At 47.8% G+C, this 27,488-nt stretch overlaps 1 protein-coding gene across 1 annotated transcript; it reads left to right on the top strand.

The window, feature by feature from the left end:
- The first annotated feature begins 383 nt into the window (after window positions 1-383).
- Window positions 384-27,436, top strand: LOC144942287 (uncharacterized). The gene is made up of 10 exons (XM_078869056.1): window positions 384-513; window positions 10,677-10,801; window positions 11,563-11,663; window positions 12,565-12,692; window positions 13,643-13,742; window positions 14,676-14,789; window positions 15,999-16,084; window positions 16,545-17,534; window positions 20,321-20,422; window positions 21,050-27,436. The coding sequence occupies exons 2-10, from the start codon at window positions 10,695-10,697 to the stop codon at window positions 21,197-21,199; spliced, it is 1,878 nt and encodes a 625-aa protein (XP_078725182.1). The 5' UTR covers window positions 384-513; window positions 10,677-10,694; the 3' UTR covers window positions 21,200-27,436.
- The last annotated feature ends 52 nt before the right edge of the window (window positions 27,437-27,488 follow it).

Below are 27,488 nucleotides of genomic sequence, written 5' to 3'. Positions count from 1 at the left end.
CGGAACGGTAACACGGGGGGGTGGGTGGCCAGCACCACGCCCGACCGCCTTTGTCTCCCCAGTGGCGATGTTTACACACCGCACCAGGTACTCATTTCAGGCTGAGTCGACCTAGGGGAGGCCCAGGAACATGTTCAGATAATCGTCACTGGGTGTTGGCCGTGAGCGGGAATCGAACCCGGGTCGCCAGGTTCATAGCGCAGCGTAGCGCTAATCGCTGCACCACCGCTCCCCACCCAATACACAACGCGCACCCACCCGGACCGGATTTTTAAAACGCAATAAAAACGCGCCTCCTATCTGGAGAATACGGTAAGCGTGTTGTGTTGGCGTCGGTAAAAAAAACCGCGTTTGGTAATCGTTGCCCAACCTCTGCGCGGCGCGTCTCGGCAGCCGTCGCGTGTTGTGTAAACACACGCGTGTTTGTTTTCGCCTCTATTGTTCGCGGCGTCGCGATTCCGCGGTGCGCCGCACCCGCCCGTCCGTCTTTGCCTCTCCTCGTCCCCCGCCAGGGTAAGAGCGGTCGCGCCGCTATCTCGGCCGTGAGGGGGGAAGCCGCGAAACGTCGCCGCGGTTCGCGACTTCTACGCGAACGTGGGTCGGGGCCTAGTCCCCGGAGTCACCGCCGCGGTCCCTGGGTTCTGGCCTGGAAAGGCCGCCGACTCCGGGGCCAGCGAGACCCGCGCGGGGTGTTAGGCGACACGCGTGGCTTAGATTGCGATGTAGGCCACGACGACTTAAATTTAGTGTTATTTGGCTTAAATTTAACACTGTCGGTTTGTGCTGTGCTTGTTTGGAGTTAAATTGGGAGGTCAACATGCTTCGCTGTGTTGTTAGTGTTACATCGCTATTGGGCAGGGCAGTGTGGGCTGCGTCACCCACGTTCCGGCCGTCTTTGTATCTCCTTTGTCGATGTTTATAAACTCCACTAGGTACAGTTCTCGTAATAAGGCAAAAGTCAACCTCGGGGAAATTCGGGACCGGTTCCGATGTAACTCGCAACTTTATATTGGCCGGTAATCGCGGCGTTACCAGCAACACAGCGCATTACCATACCGGCTGATATGTAAATGTGGCTTTGTAAATATTACCCGGCGTTGTTTGTGTGACCGTGGGAGTCGAAAACTGAATTATAACACGAATGGAATGAGAACATGTCTTATGTTTGAACGATATGCTTTAATGTGAGAGCCCGGCTTATCGTTTTCATTTGGTAGATAAAACGCTTACTTATGTGGGAAGTCCGATTGAGTTGTGGTCTCTCACATGGAGATAGCTTGCTTTGAATTCAGTATTCAAATACCAAAGCGTATGAATCCTTGCAGTCACGAAAACTTCTAATCTAGAATCAAATCTAGAATTAAATACTATTTTATTCATTATTTTGAGAGAAAAAAGCGCATACTGTAGTACTTAAAAACGTTTTCACTAAACGTTTTTTGAAGTTTATTTATATGCCGAGTGGCTGCTGATGTGTCCTGTACAGCGCTTTGAGTTCCTTGATGAAAAGCCGCTATACAAATGGAATTATTGGACAGGAATTGATCGCCCTTTGCTCAAGCCGCCGACGCGATCCCACTGCTCATTTGAGTTATGGAGACACGCACTGATTGTTGGAAAACACAATTTTGTTCATCCTTATTCATGTGTCATTACTGCGACCCTTACAAAGTAAACAACAAGGGCAAATGTTTGCAGCCATGAGACATTGGTGGAAGTATATTAATGCGTTTGACGGGAGACGAGTCTATCCATAGGCTTTCTCACAAAGGAGTACTGATTTTATCGACCCCGAAGAAATGATAGCCTGCATCGACCCCCAATAAGGATTTGAGTTAGCAACATGATGGCAAGTCGCTCACCTCGACTGCTGAGCGACCTGGCCTGATACACCCCTTAAAAGGTGTTTTGATAATGTATTTAATAAGAATTACACACACTTGATGCAGTAATTTTAGCTGTGACGGTCCCACCTGATGACGGAGACTTGTGTTGCCTCCGAAACGTCGTGATTTATTATTTTATTTCCATTAACTTTTAATTTTATTTTTTACCTACGTGACTTTACCGAAAAAACCTGTGTGTATATATTACACACAGGCCGTAATGCCAGATGACGATGGTACGATGCGTGTTGTGAAACTCAATATAACAACGACGTGATGTATTTGCCTGGCAAAGTCTCGCTGGGTCTCTGAGACATGTTTTCATTGCGATGCCTGGCCGCATTAAATTTGTTTACAGTCGTGGTTTGCAAATACAATAGCATAGTCTTTTTGGTTCTTTCGGTAAAGTCACGTAGGTAGAAATAAAATAAAAGATGTCTACCCACGTGACTTTACCGAAAGAACCAAAGAGTATGGATTCCTGCAGTCACGAAAGCTTCAAATCAAGATTAATACCATTTTAATGTATATATCGTCTAATTGTGTCCGCATCTCAAAAGCTGTAAAATGGTCGGCATATATATTTTGTATAAATTGAGCTTGTATTTGAACAGGGGCGGAGTTTACCGTCCGAATGGGGCTGGTGGTGGAAGGCAGCAATAGACATTGGGTCCAGCAGAGGAGAATCAGCAACCTCCAACACACTCGATGAGTTGATGTGTGTGGAAGTTGGCGATTTTTATTTTATTTTTGTCTCTGAGAAATGTCCCGAGCGTTAACTTTGGCGTTCTAAGTTCTACGGTCAATTCTTATTGTGACGTAAACGCCCTTCCATGGAACTCGAGACGTCGATTTGAAAGCTTTGGTGTGAGCTCGGCGTGGTCATGGCAACGACGGGAGATGATGGCGGCGATGGTTTAGAAGCCACGTGGCGGCCCTCGCTCCCACTACATTATAGAGAACTGGGTTTAGAAGGGGGGTTTGCCGAGGGAAAGGTGCTGAGTGCTTAGCATATGGTGTTTGTATTGGGTTTGTGTCTGGGTGGGTGGGTGAGTGGTGTGTGTGTCGTTTGGATTGCGTTTTGTAGAGTGAGTGGAATGTGTTGTTTCGTCGGATTTCAGTTGTGTGGGTGAGTTTTATATTTGCTACGTCTTGAGTATATGTGTGTGTGTCATGTATTGGCTATACATGTGTGGTATGCGTTTGTGTAAGATTGTGTGTTATAAGTATGTATTATCTGTGACTATGAGTTTGAGTTTTTTGTTTGGTTTGGTTTGAGTGCACATAACTTGTTGTGTGTAAGTATTGTACGTGTTATTTATTGTGAATTAGTGTGTTTATGGTATGTGTGTTATGTGTTGGGTTTGAGTTTGTTTATTTTTGGTTGCCTGTGACCAAATCAACTGGAATTATCTGCAAATATCTGAAGCTACGAAAACTTGAGAGTCTGGATAAGTGCTTCGTTGGGCAGTCACCACCACTACGCACAAGACGACATCATCGTTATAGGCTCCTGCAAGTAGCATTGTCCCGCGTTCTGGGCAGCAAAAGGCTGACGACCCACGTGGTGAAGCATGGTCAAATAACCCCCTCTACCCACATAGTCGTGGGGAGATACCTCATCCACCATGGGATTGACAAAGGCCGCACATGTACATGGGTGTATTGTTGTGTATTAGTTGGAGTCAATAGATGGGTGTGTATGTAACTGCAGAATGCATTGTGCATTGGATACAAGCGGTGTGATTGCTGTGCGTGTATTTGTTGTGTGCTATGTATGGGTGGAACAATGTTTCAATGCATGGATTCACGACGATTCTTAGACTTATTGTGCGTCAAATTCTTTGTGTGTAACAAGCAAATTAAAAAATGTATATGTTGTATATAAAGTGTTTATGCTCACTGCAGCAACTGAAAGTTCCGCCATCCACCATAATGTAATAAAAACATAATTGAATCGAAAGCTCTGAATCGTGGCAATGCATTGAATTGCAGGGGTTACCATAATTATATTGTGTTGTGTTTGAGTTAGCGTGTGTATTCAGTGGTGTATGTGGTTGGTGAATTCTACCATGAGCCTGGCGATCAATTCCTTACAAGGACCAACATCAGTGGCGAGTGATATATGATATGGGTTCTGGGCTCCAGGTAAGTTCACTCAGCCGTGTATGGCTAAGTTGACCATGTGTATGTATGTGCGTTTGTCATCTCTGTGCATACGTATCTGTATGAATGCGTGTGTGAACTGCATACGTTTGAGGAACCGGCGACACAGATTCGATTTGCCATTCACGGACAACATCGGTGGCGAATATCTGAACTAGTTTCAAGGCCCTCCCCTGGTTGACTTGGTCTTTAAAAACAAAAGAGAGTACTTCGTGCGATGTAACATCAGCACTGGGAAGGCAAAGGTGGCCGGGCGTGGTGCTGGACACACATCCCATCCCCTTGTGTGCACTTGATTGGCCTCTATAGGTGCTCGCGAAACAATACTTGCCCCAACAGAGTCACCCTTTGCTTTTGTGAATGTTTCTATGTGTGTGTGTTGTTGAGAGTGGTGTTGATTTATATCTGAACCAACTGGTTGCGCCCCTAGGTCGGCTCGGCCTTAAACGAGTACTGCGGTGTGTAAGCATCATCAGCACTGGGGAGGTATCCGTGCGTAGCCACAGAAAACTGGCCTTAATAGGTGCTCACCAACAGCACTTGCCCCAACAGTCCGTTAACGTTTACAGGGGGAGGGAAGCTTTGTCTTTATGTGTGTGTGTGGAGTCTGTTGGATATGAATGTGGTGTTTGTTGGGTGTGAGTTGATGTGTGTGGGTGTTGGGTGTGTGTTTTTTACTCGGAGCTTGGTGGGTATGTTTGTGTAGTGTGTGTGCTGGGTTGGGGGCGGGGAGGCGTTGTGTGTGTTCTGTGTGGCTTGTGTATGCTTAAGTGAGCGTTGGGTGTGGTATGGTTGGTATGTGTTTTTGTATGGCGGCCGTGTTGTGTGCTGGGTTGGCCGTCGTGTGGTGCGTTTTGTGTTGGATATTTCGTCGATTAGGCTTATGACCCAAGCATTCGGAATGTGCCCCATCTTGTCAGATCGTTAAAGCTAAGCGGGTTTTAGCCTGGCTCAGTTGGTTGACTGCCATGCATACAACAGGTGTGATGTAGGTTGCTGTTGTCAACAGAGGGGAGTGTGGCTCATTGCATGATTGTTCTTTACGTCTGTGCTCCACACCTTCATAACCTGCACTGACCAGCGTGGTGAAATATGGCTAATAACCCCCTTTCATGCATAGGGAGGCCCTTATCCAGCAGTGGATTGACAGAAATGACTGTACATGTACAGAGTAAATATGGTCTGGCTAAATGCGATTTGTGTGGGTTTTTTTGGTTGGCTTAGTGAGTGTTTTTGTGTTGGGTATATGGTTTCTAACCAAAGTATTGAAATTGACCTTAACAGACAACTTTAAAGACTCAAGGTTGCAGCTTTATAAACACAGAACAATAAACACTGCTCAGTTTAACATGCCACAGATGGTTCTAACTCGGTATCGCATGCTACCTCCTGCTCTCGCTCTGTTCTGCTGTTTTCTGAGTTGACACTGGGAATACTTGCTACTAAACCATTCACTTTTTCATGGGATAGTAATATAAAAAAAACACACGTGCAGCCCCTTTGTGAATCCACTGCTGTGGATGAAGGCTCACCACACCATATCGGTCCTGGGGCTACCACTGAGTGGGTTTTTCGCGGTTGCGCTCGATAGGTCCCCAGTGTTGGAACCTCATTTGCCAGTAAAAAAAACTTCAAGGACAGTGCATACATTATCAGTTATGTTTTTTGGTCTATGCAAACATGACTCCTTGTAAAAAAGGTGTCAATTATCAGGTCCCCAGTGTGATTTCATGATGTAAAGTGTGTTGTTTGCTATAATGTATTGATACACATCGGTGATATTCTTAAATATCTGAACCTCCCTGCACAAGGAGCGAAAACGTTGGACATCATGCCGAGCAACAGATCCTGGCCCCCATCGTAGGAATGCAGAATTTGCATCACGGACTCTGGGTTGACAGTGGAGATGGGCCCTGATGTGTGCTTTTTTTAATTGGGACGATGAGCATACAAAGGCACTGTTTTAATCCAGAGCTATGGAAACGAGGGTTGGTGGACCACAGAGAGATTTACAAACTCCCAAACTGGCTGGGCTGCAAGGGGACCAGCAGGTTGCAGTACAGCAAATGGACTCCTCAAACCCATCTGGATTAACTAAAACGAAACTAGTTTTATTTTACCAGGTATAGGACCCACTGGGCTTTAGCGGTCTTTTTCAGAAGTGACCTGGCCACAAATGATAGCTCATCGAAGTGGCTTATTGTGTGGAGATTTCTAGTAGTCAAATACGCACGTTTATAAATATGAAGGGAAAAAACCGGAGGACCTGGAGAAAAATCCATGTCACCACGGGGAAAGCATTAAAACTCAAAATATACAGCAGGCGTCAGGGTTGGGATCGAACCCACGACCTCCTGTCTACCAGGCAAGGTAGTTAACATTTCGCCACCGTGAGATGTTAACGCTAAGTGTTAACCTTTCGTATGTGTACACAGATTTTGTCCGGGTACTGAGGTTTTCTCCCACATGCAGAGGACTTTGAAGAGGAATTGGCCAAACATCCCAATGCAGGACCCTCCTGAGAGAGTCTTGATACTCGGTGATGTTTTTTTTTCGCGCTCCAACTACGGTTCAAAGCACGAATGCTTGGCCTCTATCCGTCTGTCCATTTGTAACAGACGAGGAAGGGAACGACAACTTGTAATGATGATCCAATGTGACCAAAGCTGTAGTATTGAGTTGCTATTAGGGAAATACACTGGAGAAAACCAGCCATTTTCACCATCGTGGCAGGCTTGCCATGAGCACCAAGATTGTTTTCACTCGGAAAATACTTCCGAAGACAATCGGGAGTTGGAAAGTGGTACAAAATCCATACGCACGTATGACTTTCCTTCCTTTGTGGACAAATAGAATAATTTTAAAAATATGTACGTGGCTTAGTAAAATGTCATGGGTGTGAGTGTGTAATTGGTTTTGATTTGGTGTGTCTTTCACTGAGAAAATACTTCCAAAGACAATCGGGAGTTGGAAAGTGGTACAAAATCCATACGCACGTATGACTTTTCTTCCTTTCTGGACAAATAGAATAATAAAAAAAAATGTACGTGGCTTAGTGCAATGTCATGGGTGTGAGTGTGTAATTGGTTTTGATTTGGTGAGTGTGTCGGCTATTTAATGTGCTCTGTGCCTGCTGAAAATTGAGTGGTGCGTTGTGCGTGCATGTCGACACACATGGGAACCAAATCGTGTCGTGGGGCACCCATGGGGCAACTCGTAATTATCAGGTGTGGTCAAATCGCCAGGAATGATGAACACGATGATCGTATCCCATCTCGAAGGCTAAGCGGGTTGGAGCCTGGTTGGTGCTTGAATGGGTGAAAACCACGTGCAAAACAGGTGTTTTGCATGTGGCTGCGGAGTCTATATTGTCCATAGGGCAGTGCAGTACACTCGTGTTCTTCATTGCAAGGCCTGTGGGTCACTGGCGGTCCCTGTGGTGGCCTTTGGTGCGGCCCCTGGTGGCCTTTTTGCTGCCTTGAACGTGCGGCCTCCAACAATACACAAAAGTGAAAACACCACCACCACCACCACATCATCATCATCGTGCTGTCACAAACCCCCAATGGTTTCAAATGTGTGGCGGCCTTCACACTGATGATGTCTCATCGGCGAAAGTGGCCCCCGCCTCTGAAAATGAGTGAAGAACACTGTCACACTGTCTATGCAAACAACATCCACGGGCCTGCTTGGCTTTGGGAGGCCCTCATCCAGCAGTGAATTGACCAAGGGTGTTGTGCATGTTCACGTAGTCATGAACATCAAGAGGGAGCCAAAGGCGACCAGGCATTGTGCTTGCTGGCCTTAACAGGTGCTCGCTAACAACGCCAGCCCCGGATCCCCTGCAATCTCTAAGGCTCTTTTGTTCTTGAGTGTGTCAACACGCAGGGAAAGGCCACCATGCTCTTGTGTGCGCTGTTGGGAATTTGAATGGGAAGGGTTGCAGTGTGATTAACAACTGCAGTGTTTGCACGTGTGTGTTTACTGTGTGCACTGTACACTACTGTGCGTGGTCGTGTGTGTGTGTGTGTGTTGCATGCATGTGTGTGTGTGCATGGGGAGTGTGATGTTGACTACACTCCCCCCCCCCTTGTTCAACATGCCCGCCTTCATATAGAATATATATACGAAAGGTAAGCAAATTATTGAGAAATATAACGAAACGATTTTTATTTTACCAGGTAAAGCCGACTGAGCTGTTCGTTTTTTTTCCAGACGCGACCTGTGGCCATAAATGAAAGCTGAATGAAGTGGCTTATCATGTGGAAATTTGTAGCGGCCAAATAATCAAAGTTATCCTAATAGGTGCTCGCCAACGTCACTTGCCACAACAGTTTTGTGAAGTATTTTTTTCCTTGTAATGGGGAGTAGTGGAGAGTGATGTCTGAAACTGTCTCCTCCCCTAGGTCAACTCGGCCTTAAATGTCGGCGCTAGTTAAAAAGGCGGTCTGGGTGTGGTGTTGAGCACACATCCACTCTTGCACCGTGCTGGCTTTTATAGGCGCTCGCAAACAGAGCTTACCCCAGCAGTCCGTTGAAGTCCTGTAACCTCCAATTAGCAAGCAGGGGTGGCTACGTACGGTGCGAAAGAAGTTCTACATACGTAAACACAAGGCCGTACGGGTATCTTTATCTTTGTGACCATGTTGAGACTCTTGACTGTGAATTTGCTATTTTGTTTGTATTGTGTGAGTGCGTTTTACTAAGTGGCATTGTTCTTAATGGATGCTCTGCGAACAGCACTTGCTACATGAGTCTGTATTTTGTGTGTTAATATGCGGCGTGTGTTTGGTATAATGAGGTGTGCGTGGCGGCCTGGCTTTCATATATTTTTTTGTATGAATTATAAATTGACAGACTTCTTACAGTCCGCTGCTAGGTGAAGATCTGCCCATGCTATGTTGGTCGTGTTGGTTGTTTGACCATACTTCACCGTGCTGGTCAGTGTGGGTTGTTGGTCCAGGGTAGAGGGGAGGGATGCCCAGAACGAGTTTAGATCTCATTCGCCGCTGATGTTGGCCATGGGTGGTGGGCAGCACGATAGTCGGTGACCAACCAGGGTTGCAGTGCGGGGCACTTTAGCCACGATATAGTGGTGTGTGTGTGCTATAAATGTGCGGTGTGTCTTTAGTGTGTGGCATGTCCGGTATGGGTTTGCTCATAGCGTGGTGTGACGTTCATGGTGTAGTATGTTTGTAGGGGGCTGCCATGGTCTCATGGTTAGCGCTCTGGACTTGCAAAACCAGAAGTCGCCGGTTCGATTCCATTTTCCTGCGCGGCAGTTGAAACAAATTGGGGGCGAAGTTACTCAAATTCCCCAAGCCTCTGTCCATCCAGCAGTATAAATGGGCACACACCACAGTGAGTCGATCGGCAGGTTGCATGTGGTGGGGTAAAGTGTGGGTACGCACTCATCTTCTCGCACGTCTAGTCGGCGTGGAAGAGTAGGCCAAATACCCTATAGAGCGTCCTTTAGGAGAGGCCCTTCGACCAGCGGTGGCGTCGGCAATCAAATCACTCGGAAATGCGCCTGATCTCATCACATCTCCAGAGTTTTTAAGCAGGGTTGAGCCTGAATAGTGCTTAGATGGGTGACCGCCATACACGGCACGTTGTTGTGTTTTTATGGGCGGCTGCTGGGCTATGTGGTGGTCAGTAGAGGGCACTTGCAGGAAAATAAATTTTTGTACTGTACGTCTGTGCTCCCCGCCTTCACCAACCCGCAATGACCTGTGTGGCAAAGTATGGTAAAAAAAAACCACTAATCCTCACCACATAGGGAGGCCCTTATCCAGCAGTGTTTTTCCACACCGCTTGTGTGTTTACATGGTTGTGGTAATGGTGCGCTCATATGGTGTATATCTCCTTGCGTGTGATGTATTGTGTGTGCACGTATAGTGGAGTGTATACGTGTTGGCGTGTATCGTGTTCATCATTGTATACATGCGGTGTGTACGTGTGGTGAATGTTATGTATACAGGTGCTGTGGTTTGTGTGTGTGTGTATAGTATATACATCTGTCTGATAAACTTTAACAGATGTTCCAGCTGTGGAAGCACCTCCGTAGCACAACTGAAAATGAGACTTTTCGAGAAAATGTGCACATTGTACGTTTCTTTATTGTTGTTACTATTATTCATACTAGATGATTGTACATTCTTCAGCGATTCGCTCACCTTGTATATTCGTCTATATTTTAAACGTGGTCTATAAATTATCTGTGGCTATTGTCTCATCGCACCCTGCGTATATATATTTGGCATATAATGTACCGTACATGCAGTGTATTGTGTCCACACGTGGAGAGGTGTGTTTTGTGCGGTTGATTTATTCTGTTTATGGTCTACGCATCGTGTGCATGCAGTGTGTGTGTGTTTTTTTGTGGCATGTACTGTTTACACTGTATACATGTTATGTGATTACTTGTGGTGTATATGGTATTGACGAAGCGATGTCCATTCCCATTGTGTGTCTGGCGTATGCGCGTAATGATGTGTATACATGCGACGTAGATTGTAGACGCGTATGTGTGTAGTGTATACACGGGATGCGCTGTGCTGTGTATATTGTACACACATGGTTTTATCAGTGTGTGTGTTGTGGCGTGTGCGTGTGGTGCTACAGGACACGCGTGCCACCACCATGGACACGGCATTGAGGCCGCACCGAGACCCCCCCGGCCTCATGAGGCTGCCGAGGCCCAAGCGGCCATGCGCTCAGGGGGCGCCCGAACCCAGCATCACTCTCAGGTGGGTCCCTCCCTGCGGTGCGCGTGCCAAGTCAGGTACCACTCTCCGGGAGGCTTTGCTGCTACCTGTAGGTTCACGGCGGAGGCTCGAGTATTGTGGGTTAACGGAGCAGATGCACCACCTGCGCTCCCCGCTGCCCGCTTGGCCTGTTTTAGCCGGCCAGCGCTCTTGCTCATTGTGGCGGACGTCGCTCCTCCGGCCTTCGTTATTTCTGGTGGGCGACTGCCTCCCAACTGCCCAGTAGCATCCTACACGAGCCTCCTCCTCGGAGACCAAATCTTAACATTGCTGGTACGAGTCATCGGCAAGTGCAATCCGGCCCAGGTCCTCCAGCTCACACTTGCTGCGCATATTTTGCCCCCCTTCACCAACTCTTAGGTTTTTTCGGTAAAGTCACGTAGGTAAAATAAAGGAAATAATAATAGAAATAAAATAATAAATCACGACGTTTCGGAGGCAACACAAGTCTCCGTCATCAGGTGGGACCGTCACAGATAAATTTACTGTATCAAGTGAGTGAATCCTTGCAGTCACGAAAGCTTCAAATCTAGAACCCCTTCAACAAATCTAAACAGAAGCAGCTTGAGCATGCAGAGTGGACCCAGCTCGGCACGGCGAACATCACGGGATATTGTGCCGAGAGGATGTGCTGCCATATGTTGTTGACCGTTGACCTCCGAACCTGGAGTCGACACCAATGCACCGATGTATGTATGTACGGTATCATTGCTTATGCTGTTTTTCCTTGCCGCCTCGTGCAGTTTCCCGACTCTACCGAGTTTGCTGCTGGACAAGCTGCGCGACTTCCGCAGGGAAGGGAGATTCTGCGACGTCACAGTGTGCGTGCGCAGCGCCGAGAGAGGTAGGCTCAAGCACACACGTGCGTGTGCAAACATATGTTGGGGGCGGTAGCGCAGTGGTTAGTGCGCTGCGCTACAAACCTGGCGACCCGAGTTCAATTCCCGCTCACGTCCAACACCAGTGACGATTATTTGAACCGGTCCTGGGCCTCCGCTAGGTCGACACGCCCTCAAATGAGTCCCTAGTGTGGTATGTAAACATCGCCATTGGGGAGGCAAAGGCGGTCGGGTCGTAGGTGGTGCTGGCCACCCCACCCCTTTGTGTCCCGTGCCAGCCTTCATAAGTGCTCGCTAACAGCACTTGCCCCAACAGTCCGTAAACATATGTGGGGCGCAGTGTTTAGTGCGCTGCATAAAAAAACTTGGCGACTGAGTTTGGTGTCCATTCACGACCAACACCAGTGACGATTATCTGAACCGGTCATGGGCCTCCCTTAGATCGACTCAGCCCCAAATGAATACCTTGTGCGATGGCTAAACAACACTAGTAGAGGGCAAAGGCAGCCCGGTGTGGTGCTGGCCACCCATCCCCTTGTGTGCCTTGCCGGCCTTCATAGGTGCTAATCGCTAACAGCACTTGCCCCAACGGTATGTTAAGGATATCCGGGGGGTGGGGGGGTCTTTGCCTTTGTTAACCTATGTATAAGTACGTGTTTGTGCTGCGCATAGAGAGGTAGTAGCACGTGTGCGAGTACATGCCTGCATGGTGTGCGAGTGGTATTGTAGCAGTCGGCGCTCTGCGTAGTGACAAAAGAGCTGTACGTGTATACTCCCACAATCCCCACAAATAAATGAAATGACCCTATGTGTCCTGACTTGCGCACACGTACACAGTTATCATGCGTGCATGTTACGCACGTGCGTGTATCGCGCATGACCTCTGGCTGACCTGTTGACCTTCAGGCCTCGACCGTGACCGGGGAGTGGTGCGTGCGACCTCTGGCCCGACTGCAATGATGTTCCGTGCCCACCGCGTCGTGTTGGCCGCGGCGAGCCCCTATTTTTTGTCACACGCCGGCCTGCAGACGACGGTGAGCCAACATCATCATCATCATCGCCTTCCTCATTACCACCATTATCTCCACCATCATCGTGACATTCACCATGTCCGCCTGCAGACCACGGTGAGCCGCACCACCGCCCTCATCATCCTCTTCATCATCATCTCCATCATCATCTCCATCATCATTGCCACCATCATCATGACCATCTTCATGATATTCAACACGTCGGCCCCAAGATTACAGTAAGCAACACCACCGCTGGCATCTTCTCTCATCACCACCGTCATTACCCTTGTCATCGCCACCATTATCATTCTAATGATAGTTTGTGTAACGATATGCACATCTGTGCTTTTGCGAACGTCTACGTATGCATGTTCAAGCGTGTATCTGCCTTTATGCATGGGCGCCGCGTTGGCAAAATGTCAACTTCCTCGCCTGGTATACAGGAGGGCGTGGGTTCGATCCCGACCCTGACGCCTGCTGTATATTTGGAGTTTGCGTGTCTCTCTCCCCATAGTCGCGTGGATTTTTCTCTGGTTCCTCCGGTTTTTCCCTCCACGTTTAGAAACATGCATTTAGAGTATTTGGCTGCTATAAATTTCCACGTGCTAAGCAACTTCGTTAAGCTATCATTTGTGGCCACGTTGCTTCTGAAAAATAGCTGTCTAGCTCAGTGGGCCTTACCTGGTAAAATAAAAATAGTAAAATAAATCTTCTAAGCATCTCTGTGCACACGTGCATGTTTAATTGGGTGTGCACAGATGCATGTGAACTTGTTTGTGCATCTACAAGCTTGTCTTCTGTGCACACAACTGTGTGTTTGCTTGCATTTGCGCTCGTGTGCAATTGCATATGCGAGTGTGGATGTCAATGTGTGTGCGTGCGTCTCCAGGCATATCTGCTCTGCACGCGGGTTCGTGGTTTACTTCCGTATCAATGCGTGCGTGTGTGCGTACGCTTGTCTGTGTTTATAGGGCAGCGAGCCTTCACCAAACCCACTCACCCTCACCCTGACCCCGTGCCCGGCCATTCCACCGAGAGTTTTCCATGACATCCTCCTCTCCTGCTACACGGGTGAGAAGATTGGGGGCTTCCTGCGTCACGGTCTCCCACATTCACAAACTCCATGTCTGCTTATGTGGGTTCACAGTGCAAGTGCGGGGACAACGATTGTGCCGCTGCTACACTCCCCACGAGGCAGATCACGTTTGTCAAAATTTTAGAAAGCTGATCCACGTTCCCAAAATCCAGGTCCGCTTTGCCTACATTTTGGCAATCTTCGTTATTCAAATTGAAAATTCAATAATTACACGTTGCAACTTGGCTGATGTTTGGCCCAAAAGTCGCATGTGATGTATGAGGCATGTATTGAAATCTGAAGCGCCCTCTGCGTCATTTGGTTCCGATCAGCTGAATGTATTGCAGGAGTGGTGGCACAGTGGTCGCTGCTTAACACATTCGACATGCAGTGTAACATTTTGCGTTATTTAATGTACACTATTTATATCCACTGCTATTCTCTTATTACATTCAATAAGCATTTAATACATATTATCTTCTGCATTATGGTATCCTAGTGTGTGACACACACGTTATATATTGTAGCGTTGATGTAATCGTAGTGATGATGATTGTGAAAGTGCTAACGATAGTGATTCCTCTGATATTGATATATTTTCATCACGATAATGATGATAATCACATGATTGACATAACATTGACAAGCATATTTTTTAATTTTCTTGCATATCTGGTGCTCTAACTGTATGACAGTCACATGTAAAAGCATTCTCTAAACGGGATTGACGATTTTGATGATGGTGGTGATTTAATGATTGATCCCACTGTATAAATGATGATAATGATGACGGCGATAATGACGGGGACAATAACAACAATGCTTCTCATGATAATGACGACGTTCGCAGTAGGAGTGACGGATCGTGATGATGATGAGGACGGTGTTGATGATATTGCTGCCCCCACTCTGCTCTCTCCCACCCCAAGGCCAGCTGGTGTTCCCCGAGAGCCAAGTGCTGTCGTACCTGACGGCCGCGAGCTACCTCCACATGGAGCACGTGGTGACGCGCTGCACGCACATCCTGCACAGCGAGCCGAGAGGTGGGGGCACCATCGCCATTCTGCTAGTGTTGCTAACATCATCATTCCCGCCATCTACATCATTGGTAGCAGCAGCATCGTCAACATAAGCAGCAGCATCATCAGTAGTAGCTATGTCATCAATAGCAGCAATATCACCAGAAGCAGCAGCATTGTCTGTAGTAGTAACAGCATCACTGGCAACATCATCACCATCAGCAGCAGCAGGGAGCAACAGTGGCAATCATCGGTAGTGGCAACCTTATCCTTAGCAGTAGCATCATCATTAGAAGCAGCAGCAGGAACATCCTCATCAGTAGCGGCATCATTATCTGTAGCATTGCCATCGTCAATAGAGCCATGAGGAGCAGTTCGTTCGTTTCTCAGTCCGCTTGTCATGGTGAAGGTCGCAGCGAAAGTATGTTTGAGTAGGGCGGTCCAGACCTCCCTGGCGACAGACTCTAGCTCTTCCTGGGGAATTCCCAGGCCAGCTGAGCGACATAGTTCCTCCAGAGTGTCCTTGGCCGTCCCCGGGGTCTTCGCTGAGTGGGACGTGCCCGGTAGAGTTCTAAGAGGAGCAGAGGCTCGACTCTGAGGCTCCTCCCAGATTACATTAGTAGCAGCTGCGTTGTCAAAATTATCATCGGCATCAGCACAATCGTTAGCAGCAACATCGCAAGCAGAAGCAGCATAATTGTCTTCATAATCATCGTTATTTGTATGAGCAGCAGTAGGATAAACATCCGTTTTTTTTTTGGAGCAGTACCATCGTCATCGGCAGCCGCAGCTACAGCATCCATTATTATCATCATCATCATACTTCATCACCATTAGTATTATCATTGGCACAATCATTGCCGCCATCAGTGGATGCTTTGTCATCACCTATCACGTTCATCATCATCATCACCTCTGGTCAGTAAAATGAGTGCCACCTGGTGACACTCCCGTGAAGTCAGCAGTGGTTGCTGTCATTTTTCTGAATGACGGTGTGACTGCTTCTTGACACAGGAATGTGCAGTTTATTGCAATTCGGTGCTGGGAATTTAACAGTGGTTTCGGTTTTTAATTACTTAACACCCATCTGAGTCCTACCATAGGTATGTGGAATTTCCTTCATTGGCTCAGGACCTCCAGTGGCAAAGAGCACTGTGCACCACTTGACAGGGGGGGGGGTGTGTGTCGGTTTGATTACATTGTCGTCATGGCTGCCTTGCCTGTTGTTCACAGGGGGCGGAGCAAACAGAGCTGTGGGCGGAGCTAATGGCACAGCAGGGGGCAGGGCCAACGGCATAGTGGGCGGGGCCGGTGACACGGTGAGTTTATTCAAAGAGAATGCGTGTCCTGACACAGACATAATGAGGCCTGGGTGGTTCACAATGGGTGCCATCTCCCGTTTCACCCACCTGCACAGACCAACCCCATGGCCGGCATGGCGTGTCGAGACCCACATCCAGCAGTGGATTGGCAAATGGCTGTAATTTATCATTTATTTCGGCAATCAAACATGTGCTTTGTCTGTTACTTAGTCCTTTTGGATGGATCTTGAGTTCGTCTCGGCTGCCTTTCTCTTCGGCAACCTACTTCCTATACACCCTTTAAAACACCCTTTTGCAAGTCCTGTTCCTTTGCCCCTTGGGTACAGCTGATGTAAGCAGCAGCAACACCCATTAAATATATAGTGTCTACAAGAGACCGCATCTTAAGACAACATGAACTGTAATTCTGTATTTTACATGTTGTGTCTCTGTTTGTGGCCACCCTCTTTCCCCGCAGCCTTCCCACAATCCCGCTGGGCCGGAGGCCGAGTACTTCTCCGGCGTTCCCGATCTTCCCGATGGAGCCAGCCACCACCATCATCACCACCAGCACCAACATCACAACCACGCCCACCAGCAGCACCACAGCACTCCAACATTGCTGCACCAACCGCAACCGCACCTACAAGCACATTTGGCACCACCACCAACCTCGCCGCCTTTACTGGCGTCGGGCCTCCGTAGGAAACGCTTGACCGATGAATCGACGGAGGAGGCCTGGCAGCAGAACCGCCTCCACCAGCACAGAAACAACGACGAAAATGATGATGATGACCACGGTGGCGGCGGCGGCGGCAGCAGCGACATGACCGGCACCACCACCACCTCCGGCTCCAAGGAAACAAAGGCGGACGTTTCCATGGACGCTGACTGTGGCGGTGATGATGGCGGCGGTGGCAGCAGTGGCGGCAATGGCGGTGGAACTGGTGATGCCGATGATTCGACTGGCGCACAAGCGAGCGACGACAGCTTCGGCCTCCCGGTGGTGGTGGCGGAGATCAAGTGCGAGTTTGAGGAGCCACCCTTCCTCATCGACCAAAGCGGCCGCATGCCCGAACTCTCGTCCGCCACCGTCGGCGACGGCGATGAGCTCGACGCAAACGGTGGCGACGACGACGACGACGACGACAGCGGCAACGATGGCGGCGCCGAAATCGCAGACGGCCGGCTGTGCCATGATGAGGGTCAGTTTGGCGACGGTGCCGAAGGATTTGACAAGCGCAAACCGGGCGACGATGGGGCAGACACGGTCCATAATGGGCAGCACGGGGCCGGCGGAGCGTGCGACGACTCGATGGGGGGGTACGGTGCCGAGGAGGTGGATGGGACGATGGCGATAGGAGGCGCTGGGGCCGCCATGGCGATGGATGGCGGCGTGGAGGACGGGGGCGGCGGACGCATGGCCCCCGGGTTTGGAGGAGACTTCACTTGTTACCTGTGCGGAAAGGTGAGACGTGTGTTATTGGGCGGGATCGGGGGGTGGCAGGGGGTTGTTGTAGCTCAGTGTTGAACATGAGTGGTGTTAGAAATATTGTGGTGTTAGGGCGGATTGAGTGTATGTATGTTGAACTTCTGTCGCACTGTACATAGCCAACTGTGCAAATTGGAGGTGCGGGGGAAGGGGTTTTGAATTTTGTTGAGGGCTAGAGCTATGAATAGGGTTGGGTTATGCTTTATCTTTATTTGAAGCTTTCGTGACTGCAGGAATCCATACTCTTTGGTTCTTCTGGTAAAGTCACGTGGGGTATAAAAAAAAACAGATCACTACGTTTCGATGGCAATGCAAGCAATCGTCCTCAGGTGACGATTGCTTGCGTCATCAGGTGACGATTGCGATCAAAACGTCGTGATCTATTGTTTTTTCAACTACGTGCCTTTACCGAAAGAACCAAAGGTATGTTTAATGTTAGATTTGAAGCTTTCGTGACTGCAAGGAATCATCTTCTTAGGTTTATTTTATTTTATTTTTTCGGTAAAGTCACGTAGAAAGTAAAATAAAATAAAAACAAAAATCACGACGTTTCGGAGGCAACACAAGTCTCCGTCATCAGGTGGGACCGTCACAGCCAGATTAGCTGTATCAAGTGAGGCAATGATTCAAGATGTAATCCCTTAAAAGCGAGTTGAGGGGGGAGGGAGAGGGAGGGGGGAGCTCATCAGACTATGGTAGCCAATGAAAGGAACGTATCGGGAGGGAAGGGGGGCGAGGCCCTCCCCCCTCAACTCGCTTTTAAGGGATTACATCTTGAATCATTGCCTCACTTGATACAGCTAATCTGGCTGTGACGGTCCCACCTGATGACGGAGACTTGTGTTGCCTCCGAAACGTCGTGATTTTTGTTTTTATTTTATTTTACTTTCTACGTGACTTTACCGAAAAAAAAAAAAATAACCTAAGAAGTATGTTTAATGGTTAGTACACGGAATACAGCGAGGGATAGTAACGTTATTGGGTTAGAGTTAGGATGTGTACAAGGGTTTTTTCTCACTTGCCTATCCTTAATTCTAAGGATAGGAGAGTTGGTGTATGCTAGCAGTGGTGGTACTGGCCCATTTGGGTGAAAGAAGAGCTCAAGGCATTTGAATGAGATGTAGTGAGATGATAGAAGAGATCACGATGATACACAGATGCCATGATATGAGGGCGATGTTAGATCAGACACAAAGATGATGTTAGTTGGCAGAAGAGATGCAGACCAGATGGCACAGAGCGATTAATATGCTTTTTTAATGTTAATTAGCTATTTTCTGTTGATCACGAGTTGAAACCGAGCTGATATTTGACGCGCCCTGATTGTTTACATCGTTCTGGGACTCTGAAGCTGCTTGGGGCCGTTAACATTTGTTTAGTTTTCTTGTGCCGAACACCACCCACAGAACGCTAGGGCAAGTGGATAGTGACGGTTCGTGCTACGGTTAAAGTTATTTCTAGGTGTAAAGTGAGTCCGAGGGTAGTCCTAGGAGGGATTAGAGTTTATGATAGGTTTAGTCAGCTCGGGTTAGTGCTAGAGTTTTGATAGTATTAGGGGTAGGTGTGGTTATCAACGTTGGGTTAATGCTCGGGTTAGGGTTATATCGGCGTGGCTGCCAGTGTTATGGTTGGAGCTACAGTTTGGAAAAGATCTTAGGGTTGCGATCATGGCCTAGGTGGGGATTAGTGCTCGGGTTATGGTCGGGGCTTCAACGTTAAGGTCCGGTATTAGCCGAGGGTTATGGCGACGGCAGGTTTAGGGCTATGGCTGAAGTTGCCATTTTTATGCCAGCTTTAATCGTGTTCAGCTCGTTGTGTCAGTATCACCTCGCGTCACCTCCACCCATGTCTAACCGCGCCGTGTTTCCTGAAGCTGCCAGTTTCGGGAAGGCTCAATCAAGACACATGGTTATCTAGCAGCTGCCCGTCTCTCGTGTCATCATCCCACTCACCACAAGCCCAGCCCACACACTCATCTTGTGCTTTTTGATGTTGGCCCCATCTACTGGCCAAAGGCTCCCCTACTCTCCTGCTAATCACGCCCACTATTTGGGCGGCCTTGCGCTTTGCATCATGAATTGAGCATGAGGCCATAAAATTATATTTTTCAGTTTAGGACGTAGGTTTTCGCGACGAATATCCATAATACAGGTTTTTTTGGGTTTGATCGCGTAAAAATGAATGTCGTTGAACCCGCCACCACCTGACACAGCCAATTAGTAAGGTTTGTAATACTAACAGAACATGCCAATTCGTTACTAGTACAGCACACCGGTGTGTTGGAGAGCAAAGCCAAAACATTTTCAATCCGAGTACGACGTTTTGCCAGTAATTACAACTAGTTTCATCAGGCGACAGACATATTTGGCTGTGACAAACCTTACTAATTGGCTGTGACTGGTAGTGGCGGGTTTAGCAACATATTTATGCGATCTAATTATATTACAGTATGGGGGTGGTACAGAAAACTCTGCGGACACAAGTCTGAAACTCTGTGCTCCAACATTTGCAATAAAAGGGAGGAGCTTCGGCTCTGCTCCACTGAGTGGGGACCACGAGCAGGGTATATGTACTTATGTGGGGAGGGGAAGGTAGGGGAATAAGAACTTAAGTAAGGGAGTAGAGGGTGTGGGGGGAAGAAGGAGGAGGGGGGGCAGAACATTTTAAATCGGGGACAAAATTGCAACTTTTTGCAAATGCAGATTTTTCTGAAACGGTCGAAGTGTCTCACCGCGTCTCCCGTGTCTCTCCGCGCGGTACAGGTGTTCCGTTCCAAGCAGGGCATGCGGCTGCACCTGGAGGTGCACGCCGGCCTCAAGCGCCACACCTGCCACGTGTGCGGGAGGAGTTTCGGCCGCAAGCAGGTGACTGTCGCCCCCTCTGCTCTGGAGGCCCTTTCCCTCCTCCCTCACATCCCCCTGCTGCAAGCTTCTCCACCGGTCTCCCTCCTGTCTTCCTTCTCCCGTCTCTTCCCAGCTCCCCTTTGCACCAATTGTCCGTCGCTCTTTTCTGGAATGTGAAATTCCCATCTCCCTACCTCCCCACCTCCCACCCCCCATCCTGCCTCTAGTTTCCCATCTCCCACCAGCCAACTTTCCCCGTCTCCTCGCCATGCTTCTTGCGCGCGCGAGTGCATGGGGGTTAACGTGAGCACAGGTGACTGTGTGTGTGTGTGATAATCGATCAATCGAATTCTCAGATGTGGAATTTAGCCAAATGAAGTGCACAGCTAAATATAATGTCACGCAATGTTTTTGACAGGCATTTATGACTAGGCAGAGACCATTAACGTCTCCACTTGGTTTAACTCTGGGTGGCTGAACTTGGGATTTGAAGCCAGGATATTGCTGGTGCTGGCTTGACAGCACTTGCCCCAAACAGTCTGTGCATCCTATACTGGTAAAAATTTGTCTTTGTGTGTACGTACCCATACATTGTACTTATGTACATAACTGTGTGTGTGCGCGCACGTATGTGTGCCCCCCACCCAGGTGCTGGCCTACCACCTGACGACTCACACGGGGCTCAAACCGTTTGAGTGTGGAATATGTGGCCGGCGCTTCCCTGTGCGTGCCACCCTCAGACAGCACCTGCTGAGACACCATCAGCAGCCGGCACATGGACATGCACACACAGGCTAACGTGCTCACACAGGCGAACACATGCAGACGCGTACGCACACGCACGTGTACACACGTGTGCCGAAAAATCGGGAGCGGTCGATGCACACGTACACCGGATAACGCAACCGCACACACACACACACACAAAGGCAAGGAAAAGCAGACACAGGGTAACATAGACTGCAATCATATGTACAAACGCACGGGCGAATATGTACAGTAATAATAGGTACAAGCTGTCGGGCACACGACACTATAATAAGACACACTTGCTCACACAAAATGAACAACAACCGCCATTCGCCACTAAGTGGCGGTGATGTCACCACGGCGCTCGTGCCAGGCTATGCACATTGAGGTCACGTGAAGTATCGAATGCCCGCTGCCAAGTGGTCACGGGGCAGACCCGGTGACCTCTTTCCAAGAGGTCACGGGGCAGACCCAGATGCCACGGGTCGACTGACTGAGGTGACTGGCCGATGCACCACCTGTGCCCCCCTACTCTGCCAACTTGCTGTTCTTTAGGTATGGGAAACTCTCCACTCCCTCCACAGCTGCCCCATCACCAATTGGGAGTTGTGGGGGTGGAGTGTCTGATGGTACAAAATACCCAGGCAGGTGCTTAGTGTTGGTGGGGCTGGATGGTAAAGTCCCGCCTCTTAGTGGCACGCTCCAGGTTCAGCAGCAGCGCCTCTAACTCCTCCTTTGAGTGAGCAACAATTACCAGATTATCGGCATACGTAACATGGTTGACCAATATGGAGCCATCCCTTGACCACACCCGGGCATCGATCAGCCTCCCATTGTATCTGTACCAGATGGAAATTCCCCCGGTATAGCCGTCAAAATAGATATTAAATAATGTGGGAGCCAGAGACATCCCTGTCGCCACCCCAAGATGAACAGCGAATGGCTCCGACTCCCAGCCACGTAGTTTTACCTGGGCCTGCTCATCATCATTAAGATCCTTAATGATTGTGAGCAAAGAGTCAGGGACTCCGAAAGTACGAAGAACAACCCAGCGCCCAGGCATACTGATGGTATCATAGGCCTTGACCAGGTTAATAAATCAGACATGTAGGTCTTGTTGGAATTCCTAAAACCTCTGCTGTAGCAGACGGACAGAAAATATGGCATATGTGCAGGACCGCCCTTTCCTGAAACCACATTGGGGCTCCGCAAGCATCTCCTCAGCGTGCCTGGCAAGGCGTTGTTGAATAATCCTTGCTAGGACCTTTCCAAGCACACAGGAGTGAGATGCCCCTATAGTTACAGTCTGTGCGTGGTACTTGGATTGAAGTTGGAGGGGTTACCAGCCCCTCGCACTCTTCCAGAGCCCCCCTTTGGCCGCTGTGGTTGCTCCAAACGCCATGAGGGGAATGGCCAAACGAAATTTGCCTTTCCCCCATGGCACTCCTTACCACGGCGTTATTGTCCGGCACCAACAAGGAGGTAGGGGGTTGTTTTGCCGGACACTTGCTCACACCCACACTCTGTCAAACACTTTATCATCACACACAAACAGGCGGACCCACACTAGCTATCACCCATAAATACACACACACTTGCATACACAAATAATGATGTCGGGAATGACATTACTGCCTACCTCCTCCACTTCTTTAAATGGTTCAGATCATGGGATTTAGCATGATTTTATTCTAATATACGTATAATTTGTGAAAAACTCTTTACTTTATGTGTGTGCGTTTTTTTCGATGTCGAACCGAGGGATGAGACATGAAACGTTGAAGCAACACTTTCACCACCAGTGCAGTGATTAACTTTGTCTTACCGGTGGTGATAGCTGAAGGGAAAAGCCCAGAAGGGGGTGATTAATGTTATTTTATTTAGGCTTAATTTTATTTTACTTTGACCTGTTCTTGGGTGGGTCTTACATTCCCATGGTGGCTCTGATGAATTTGAAGTGACTTTGGAAAAGTTGCCTCCAATAATGTTGTGATCCCTTATGTATGCCCCCTGTCTTTATCAAACCGCACTGACCAGTATTGTGAAAACTAACTCTATGAACCCCCCCCCCTCACCCCAGGCATCGGAAGGCCCTAATCGTGCAGTGGATTGACAAAGGGCTGAACTTGTATAACTAGCCTGCCCCCCCTTGTACTGTTGGCCTAAGCTAGATAATACAAACGATAGGGCCACATTCACATCTTGACAAAAGTTCATTGCCGATGTCTCCATTGGCAACGAAATGGCACAGAGTGATGATAATAATCGGCAAATGGGGATTTTTATTGACTGTATAAACAATTATGAGAATTGGATTTGTCCCCCCGTTAGCCTCGCATATCACGTGACATCACCAAGCCACATGTGTCCTACTCGACGTTACTGCAGCCTTCGATACATTTTACCATCCTACTCGCTTTTCTCTCTCGCGCACACCTCAGCATTCTCATCAAACCACGTCACTTCTTCCCCCGTCCGCCGTCACGATCGGTGTCGTCCCCCCAAGGTGCTGTCCTTGTTCCCCTCTTTTCTCTCTCTCCAACTCTCCTCTCGAATCCCTCATTTCATCATTCAACCTTCCTCATCATTTCTTTGCTGATGACACTCGCATCATCCTCTCCTCCTGGAACAACATTCGCAAAGTCTCGCCCCCTCATCTCAAATACGGCCGCAAAACTTCTAATACACTCCATCTTCACTCGACTCCATTACTACAACCTCCCTCATGCTTGGTCTTCCCTCTTAGGCATTGAAACTGCTCCCAACGTATCCACAATGCCGGATCATCTTCAATCTCACCTACCACTCGCACACATCACCTCTCCCCGACCAGCTGTTATCGTTCATTTCTCAATCCGCTTGTCCTGGTGAGGGTCGCGGCAGCAGCATGTTGAGTAGGGCAATTCAGACCTCCCTTTCCCTGGCGACAGACTAGCACTACTACACTATACACTACTACACTATACACTACTACACTATACACTACTATACACGACTACACTATACACTACTATACACGACTACACTATACACTACTATACACTACACTACTATACACTACACGATACACTACACGATACACTACTATACACTATACACTACTCTACTATACACTACACTATACACTACTTCTAGATTCGAAGCTTTCATGACTGCAAGGATTCATATTTTTAGGTTTTTTCGGTAAAGTCACGTAGGTAAAAAATAAAAATTAATAAAAGTAAAAAAACAATTCACGACGTTTCGGAGGCAACACAAGCTTCCGTCTTCAGGTGGAACCGTCACAGCCACGACAGCTGTATCAAGTAAATGAGAGATTACAAGAGCTACCACTCCGTATATATAATGGTTGTAGAGGGGAAGGGCCAAGTACGGCACACTTTTTATTAATATACTATACACGACTACACTATACACGACTACACTATACACTACTATACACGACTACACTATACACTACTATACACGACTACACTATACACTATATACTACACTACTATACACAGGCTCTAGCTCTTCCTGGGGAATTCCCAGGCTTTCCCAGGCCAGCTGAGCGACATGGTCCCGCCACCGTGACCTGGGCCGACCCCGGGGTCTATTTCCGTTGCTTTTTCAAATTCCTCACCCCAGTTGACAAATCTCTCCATGGTCTGGCCCCCACCGTATCTCGTTTCCCTCATTTCAGTCTCTGCTCCTCCTTGCCCTCTGCGTTCACGATCCCAGCTGTCTCTGTTCCCTCTCCTCCCTGTGCCCAATCACGATTTCCACCTTACTCTTTGTTTTTTTTCGGTTAAGTCACGTAGGTAATTTATTTTATATTTTTCACCTACGTGACTTTACCGAAAAAACTAAAGAGTATGGATCCTTGCAGTCACGAAAACTTCAAATCTAGAATTCCCACCTTTCTCACTTGTGACCCCCTTACACTGGAACAAACTGCCCCGACACGTCAAACAGTCGGCCTCACTTCTCATGTTTCGTTCTTCCCTGAAAGCTCACTTATTTTCCCCTCACTTAACCAAACTCCTCTTCCCCCTCCCTTCCCCATCGTGAACACCATCCCATGTCCCAACTTCCCTACCCATTCATCACACTCGCTCATCAGTAACCACTCGTGGTCACTTTCGTCGTCGTTTGTTTCACGCAGCATCATACGCGCGTACTACCATCCTCATCTCATCACACTTCTGCTGTACAAAGTTAATTATTTTATTCAGTGCCTTTTTAAGAAGGCGCTACATAATTAAAATAAGATAATTAACGCTGCCTTGTTTAAAACATCAACTCAAGAGTCCAGCAACAAAAGGTCAATGAGACCGACTTGGTTTCAGCCCTGTTAAGAATCGTGAAAACAGTTTTCGCCATCATTGCCTACTGCTGCTGTTGCCTTGTGACTCGAGGCCTTTATGCGCATAAGACCCCCCCCCCACATCACTGTTGACGTTGTTAGGCACTGCCTAAAGGCGACTAAACATTATTACTCATTTGTTTCCATTCTTGACCATCGGTCATAACTAGCATCATGTCTTGCCCAAAGCCAATTTAAGTCTGAATAATGCCTTTAAACTGCGTATGTTCTCTCACACATGTGTTCCTCTATCTCGGTATAATTCCAAGCGTGGAATCCCACTGCTGATTTTCATACCTTTTCGGTTTTTGGTAAATTTTTGTTGCTGTAATGAATTACCTTGTTTCTGAACCATATGTTTATGTAGCAGATCTTACGGCACTGGTTTAGCAGTTGCTTCGTGCTAGGTGGATTCACACATTGCAGTATCGTGTGAGACTGACTGCTTGGTGGGAGGCCTTCATCACAAGCAGTGGGTTGACCATGGTTGATGATTTGTTTTAAGCCTGCGGACACTTTGTGCCCGAGTGTGTCATTTACAGCAAATGTTGAAATTATCTTAAGGCAAATGACCAAAGATCATCGTCAAGACACCAGAGTCTTGCTAAAATTGTCTCCCTGGACAAACAAATGTTGGCCAGTGACGCTAATCCTTTTGAGGGAGACTGAACGAGTGGAGGAAAGTTCTCATGGTGGGGAATATTTTTTTTCTCCCAAATAAATCTGTAGATGTGCAGCCCTCTTTTTGTCAGTTCATTGCTGGATGAGAGCCTTTCCACACCGTGCGAGTCGTGAGAGTTTTGGTACCATATTTCACGCCGATTGGTGCGCAGTGAACGCCTAGAAGCAGTCAAATGTTGCAATTTTCTGCATTGGCCCCTGAAACCCACACGGTAGCTCTGCTTCGGCCTTAAGGCACCTTTTGTGGTTGATGGTTGCCCATCCAATCACTAGCTAGGCTCATACCTGCTTGGCTTTTGAAATCTGACTGTTGGCGTATTATGGGTGATTTTGTCATTTTAAAAACAACTGAATTTCCCACAATTTAATATTATAAACAGCAAATGGATGGCGATAATGGTTGGAATGAGTAGGGTTTGACAAACTGCAACCAGGATTCTATCTTGGGTTCTTTGGGTTGCGAGCTGAGTACAATAAAGTTGATCAGTGAGCACACGCTGAGCCATAAGTTACCCAATTCGGTTGCTTAAAACTGAATCGCTTGTGTGGAAGTGTTTGCAACCAGTTGTGAGCAGTTGCACAACTGGTTGCATGCAGTCGAGAAGACTGTACTGTCAAGTGATTCGCTCAACAATTTGTAGTGATCTCTTCCATCACGTGCACGCTTGTGAATAATGTTGGTTCCGATCTTGGTGTGTGTGAATCTGATCATAAAATAGGTGAGGAGGGGGGGGGCTTTTGCTGTAAAGGGACCTAGCTTTTGACACTCGATGTAGCGGACAAAGCTGTGGAGGCAATTCGAGTTGCACGATTTCAAGTGAGATTTTGTTGCACCACTGACCGCTCGTGTGTGGATCCAGCTTAACGAGTGCACCACCAGACTACGTTTTGGATATCGCAAAGAAAGTATTTGCTATGAAAGCCACTTTTTCATGAGGCCACCTGGGAATGGTAATGTGACTTATATTGAAGGTTTTTGTTTGTTATTATTGCTATTATATTTGTAACGGACCCATATGGATTCGTGATTTATAACTTAAGAATTTTTTGTTTAAGCAATTTCAAATGTTTAACTTAACATGCACACACCGCAGTAGCAAAAAGTGTTACGGGAAATTTTTATATGGCGAGTTGCATATTTAGATTCTAACTCGATGGAAAGAAGTGTAATTATTACAACTTGAAAATAAAAAAAAATACCGATCTGTAATTAAATGGGAGATTTAGGAATGAACTGTATTTGATTAACTATTAAAAGAGCGAGTTCACTGTTGTCGTGTCCATCACCTCTTTTTATTTGACACTGGG

The sequence above is a fragment of the Lampetra fluviatilis genome, chromosome 27 (assembly GCF_964198595.1).
Source record: "Lampetra fluviatilis chromosome 27, kcLamFluv1.1, whole genome shotgun sequence".
Lineage (NCBI taxonomy): Eukaryota > Metazoa > Chordata > Hyperoartia > Petromyzontiformes > Petromyzontidae > Lampetra > Lampetra fluviatilis.
Note: the sequence above shows the minus strand (reverse complement) of the source record. Positions and strands in the feature narration are given on the sequence as shown.